We start from the raw sequence: 5,289 nt of genomic DNA on the forward strand, positions 1-5,289 counted from the left end.
TGACGTAAAACCACATGACAACAGTGTCGTGGACAAATGCGGAAGTAGTGTCTAGCGTCCAGCAAACCACTAGCTTGCTTCAAGCAGTTCCTTATGTACTTATTGTACGTTTTAATGTGGATTGTGTTACTTATTTATGGAACATAATTACTGTTTACCATCTGCCGCTGGTTCTGTCGACAAGGACAGCTCCCGTAAACAAAAGCGTACAGGCCAACCAAACGACCCAAGAAGAGTTTGGGACAAGAGGAGAGAAAGAGCGAGGATCAATATCGGTGTTGCATTTTCTAGATGGAGAGAGCTTCGCGACAGATTTCATCTAGAAAGAGATGCCGATCTCGCTTGTGTTTTACTCGACAGGTGAGTTGTTTTGATTCGTATCTTTACAGAAAACGTATGCCATTATAACGATCAACACGATTAGTATTATGGGGCATACACGCCAAACGCGGGGCATCGCGTCTGATCCATAGTCAGATCGCGTCTTTGCATTGACTTTGTATGTAATCTACTCACGCAATTCATTGAACTCGCGTTTGCTATGTATGCCCAATTATTGTGTTTGAATGTACACGAGTGTATATATTTGTTGAACAAGTGGTAATCGTTTTCATATCATCTGACTAAACAGTGATCAATTAATTTGATAATTTACCGTCAAACTATATTTGCTGTATTGTATTGCAATATAGCATGACGCAATATGTAATGGTGGCATGTGAAAATTGTCTTTTTCAGACACTTACGAGATCCAGTATTGGATAGATTTTGTTAGTTACTGTAGCAGCTACAGTGTAGTTATCATAATTTTACATCATAACCTCACAATAAAAATTGTGCTGTCAATACATATGATGTGAAAAATCATTGTAGATTGTACTTGTGTTGTTATGCTGTAGCCTTTAGTGAACATCAAATGATATTGCAATGCCTAAATTATTTTTTTAAAGTTACCAAAAAAGTGGACCATCAACGTCAACACCTTACAAAGGACCTGGAATTCCTTTTCAAACCCTCTCATGCATAGCTTCATCCATCGACTCACTATCAGACAGGTAGGCATTACAAAAAATAAATACATTTATAAATGTAATAGAAATGTTAAATATAATTACATTGGATAAATTGCTAAAATATGCTTTACAGAGATCTGTGTTTTCTGGAGCCTGGAATCGAACACTTTTCTATGGCAGAGTGATGAACAGCTCTTACATGACAGGTGAATCTTAGATGTTACACTATGTAAAGATGTGTTTTATAATAATTTTATCATAAAAGCGAGCATCACAAGCAACAAATGACAGTGTTGCATAACCAAGCCAGTGTTATGCATCTTGCCATTATAAACAAATGTATTTTTTTTTTGTGGGGTGTTGTGTAGTTTTTCCAAGATGAGCTTCCATGATGAGTCCACCATTACTTTGAACGAAGATGCCAATGATCTTCATAACACTGTGTAAGTGTTGTATTGCAATTTTACAAAATCTATTTGCTAACTCAAACAACTAAATATTGTGTACAGTGAATTACACAAACAGTTTATGTTGTTATTTATTATTATTGTTAGTATCACTATTATAATTTATCACATGTATTATTATTACTATTACTACTGTTACATTTGCAGGATTGATTTTAGAGATCCACATGATTCAACATGGGGAAAAGAAAGTGATGACAGCAGTTCTAATAAGGACTATGTTCCCTCTATCTGTCTTAGGTTTGTCTGCAAGAATCATATTTTTTGGCTTGATAAAAGTAGACATTTTCCCCCGGTTTCACAGACAAGGCTTAAGCTAGTCCCAGACTAAAATGCATGTTTGAGCTGTTTTAACTGAAAGCAACTTGTACTGTCATATCTTAAAATATGTCAATGCCATTGTTTTGTCTCAAGATGCACACCAGTAATGTGTTTTTCTAGGGTATGATTATAAAAGCTACTTAAATACCCTAATTGAAATAAGACCTAATCCTGGCTTAGCCTAAGCCCTGTCTGTGGAACCGGGCCATTATGTTAAAAATTAAATAATTCCTAGGTATCTGTTTTACACCATAATTAAAAACTCACAATAATGACAACATCAGTTGAATGACTGACTGTGGCTGACTGTTGTCGTTCTTTTGCACGTATGCCCAGTCATTGCATTATCATTATATCTATTTTAGATCAAATTAAAATTATAGTAATTATTCTTTAAACAGCACATGGTAATATTAAGTGTTATAAATGTTTTGTTATGAATGTTTTTTTATATATAGAGAACAGGTGAAGGAACTAAGGATTTTCGGAAAATTGAGGAGCTTCCTGTAATTGGTCTGGAAGAGACAGTACATCTCACACCAGAGGATGAAGGCTGATGCAAGTTGGAGCTAAACTCTGCAGGACACCGGCCCTCCAGGAACAAGTTTGGGGACCCCTGATCTATGCAATAACCTCATGAAATTTTTAGAGTAAAATTGTGTAATGCATTATATTCTAAGTATTTTAGTAAAAATTTTTAACATATTGTCATTACTTTGTTATATTGTTCTTCCTTGTTTTGAATATTAATTCAGTTCTCATTTTTTGATTTATTGTGACATGTACAGCTGATGGACGAATGGATAGCCCTGGCTACTGTGCCCAGTATTGCTCTTACACCACAATGGAGAATGATTCGAAGGAAATCATCTCTGTTGTGACTATAGATAAAAGGCAGACTGGGCGGAATTCTGTCATCATGGAGAAAGAGGCGTTTGTAACCACAGTGGACAAGTTTCTTAGAGAACTGAAGATTTCAGAAATATGCACCGATGCTCATGCACAAATTGCATCTACTATGAGTAAGTTGACACTTCATAGTCCACCATATACAGGAAAAAAGTAGTATATATTTATCAGGTGTTTATGAATTATATGTTGTTTTGTTTTTCATTACAAGATCAAATGACTGGACGATATAACGGCACAGGAGTTGTACACTCGCGGGACATATGGCATGGAGCTAAGAATTTAGCCAAGAAGATTTCTGCAGTATGTTTTTTAAGTATTTGAATCTTTTTCTTTTGTAGGTTTGTGCTTATTTGTAAAATCTAATGTTTTATTATGAAACGAAATTAAACACATCTGTTATATGTATACTTAGGCGGCTCAGCAATCTGGACAAAAGATCCTGCTGCACTGGGTGAAAGACATTGTAAATCACTTCTGGTTCTGCTGTAAAAAGGCAAACACGGTACTGCAGTTTCTTGTAAGTAATACTCATCATCACATTTCTGGACATCTCTTCCTGCGACTAAATACAACAAAAATGTAAAAATGTACACACTACAATTCATATAATATTAATATTTTTTTATTCTTTGACTTCATGGTCTAATCACAAGATTTGTACTTTAGAAACTATGGAGCAGTGTGCTTCATCATGTGACAAATGAGCACGAATGGTACCTTGGACACTGCCTTCATGGCAGCCTACCAGAGAACCAAGACAAGCAATGGCTGGAGAGTGGTTCTAAAGCTCACAAGGCACTGGAAGCTGTAGTTCTCAATAAGAATTTGCTCAGAAATATTCACCGATATTTACCTTTCAGGTAACTCCTCATAGCAAGCATGTCTGTTTCGAAACGGAATGTATTTCATCACATTTTCAGTAGTCTTCACTTTTCAAAATAGTGTGTTTGATAAATGTTTGGTAATGTACTTGAAATATGTTTGTCCAGATCGACCTGTCAGCTTGAATCATTCCACAACCACTTGCTGATGTACGGCAGCAAGCGGTTCAGCTTCTCACCGCTGGTCTATCAGGCAAGAATTCTCCTGGCAGCCCTGGATTATAACCACCATAAAGACCGACCACCATTGCTCAACAAAAATGGCCAAAAGATGTAAGATACATAAAAATGAATGTCAATCACTCACAGTTGAATGTTGAACTTGCTGTACTGTTATTCATATTTGTTTTAACCATGTATTGCTGGAGAAGCTTTTGTGTAAAGGCAATTTTTTATTACAGCTTTCGCAGTTCCAGAAGAAAACTGGTAGATGGACAGTATATGCCTTGAAGGTGGCAAAAGACTACAGTTACATTCCTGATCTGCAAGCGGCAATTGTGCGTGAAAGAATCCAGGCTGATATGGGGATGCCAAGACATAAGGTTCCAAGGCCTGAGGATCCCCAGACACTAGGCCTCCTTCCAAGTGTCCAACCTCCTTCAATTGACAGCATTCTTGAGTAGGGATGTCCAGATCCGATCACGTGATCGGAAATCGGGCCCGATCATGTGGTTTCAGACTCGATCGGAATCGGACGTTACCTCCCGATCAGGACTCTGATATATATGTATATATATTCTCATTATTTTTAACACATCTATAGTGATGCGGTAGCACAGAGTTAGGCCTGTTTCACACTGCAAGCGTAAGCGGCGCGTGAGTAGCGCATATTTTTTTCAGCGTGCATGTCAACCAACGGATGCATTCACACAGGCAGCAGGAGCAGCTCGTAAAGCGTCAGGCAGGAGCGTCGCGTAAGCAGCAGTGCCGCGATCGTCTCGGCACCGAGTCTATCCCTGTGTCTCAATCAGCTCCCTAGCTCCCTAGGTCGTGAATCAGTATATAATGAAAGTGAATGTGGCTGATACCCTGATCAGTGTCCTGACTACTGAACTAGGGAGCTGATTGAGACACACGCTGCGCTGCTGACGCTCAATTAAAGTGAAAGCACACTTTTGATGGACAAAATAAATATAATTCAAAATGCACACAATACGCATGTCTAATGTGTTTTAACAAGAATTTGAGTATGACAGAAAAGAAAATTAAGAATCAAAAATAATAATAGAAGATTTACCCATTTAAACTTGTTTTTTATTATTCAGTTTGGGTTAAAGTATGGTGTATTATAAAAAACTAAAGTAAACTAGCCAGAAAATATGATATATATAAACATTATTTTAGTTATAACACAGACTGCAGCATACCCAAATCAAACCAAATATATTTGTTTTTATATTAGCCTTTTTTATATTTACTGTTGCACTAAAGTGAAGTGAAGTGAACAATTTATGTTATTTATTACTTGATTGTTCAAGCTACCTCACAGAAGTGCTCTGTTTGTAATTAAATAAAAAATAAGGAACGTCCTGGATCTGTTTTTTTTTTCGCTCTTCTTTATTCTTTTTTTGATGTATTATAGAAGTATCGGATCGGGACTCGGTATCGGCAGATACTCAAAATCAAATGACTCGGACTTGGACTCGAGGGCAAAAAAACCTGATCGGGACATCCCTATTCTTGAGTCACATGTCA

The 5,289-nt window shown here is 37.0% G+C and overlaps 1 protein-coding gene across 1 annotated transcript; it reads left to right on the top strand.

Annotated features, from left to right (window-relative positions):
* Positions 1–530: 530 nt before the first annotated feature.
* On the top strand, positions 531–4,447 carry LOC125249869. Its single transcript, XM_048162182.1, has 11 exons — positions 531–1,055; positions 1,147–1,219; positions 1,382–1,456; positions 1,628–1,720; positions 2,260–2,461; positions 2,590–2,823; positions 2,922–3,013; positions 3,126–3,230; positions 3,380–3,573; positions 3,703–3,867; positions 3,996–4,447. Exons 6-11 carry the CDS (start codon positions 2,601–2,603, stop codon positions 4,042–4,044), a joined length of 828 nt encoding a protein of 275 aa, XP_048018139.1. The 5' UTR covers positions 531–1,055; positions 1,147–1,219; positions 1,382–1,456; positions 1,628–1,720; positions 2,260–2,461; positions 2,590–2,600; the 3' UTR covers positions 4,045–4,447.
* The last annotated feature ends 842 nt before the right edge of the window (positions 4,448–5,289 follow it).

The sequence above is a fragment of the Megalobrama amblycephala genome, linkage group LG1 (assembly GCF_018812025.1).
Source record: "Megalobrama amblycephala isolate DHTTF-2021 linkage group LG1, ASM1881202v1, whole genome shotgun sequence".
Taxonomy (NCBI): domain Eukaryota; kingdom Metazoa; phylum Chordata; class Actinopteri; order Cypriniformes; family Xenocyprididae; genus Megalobrama; species Megalobrama amblycephala.

Bases quoted from the DNA above. Each gene is read 5' to 3' on its own strand.
- LOC125249869 (XM_048162182.1), top strand. From the start codon at position 2,601: ATGGATAGCCCTGGCTACTGTGCCCAGTATTGCTCTTACACCACAATG. The intron at 3,014-3,125 runs GTATGTTTTTTA...ATGTATACTTAG, and splicing joins TAGCCAAGAAGATTTCTGCA to GCGGCTCAGCAATCTGGACA. The intron at 3,868-3,995 runs GTAAGATACATA...TTTTTATTACAG, and splicing joins AACAAAAATGGCCAAAAGAT to CTTTCGCAGTTCCAGAAGAA.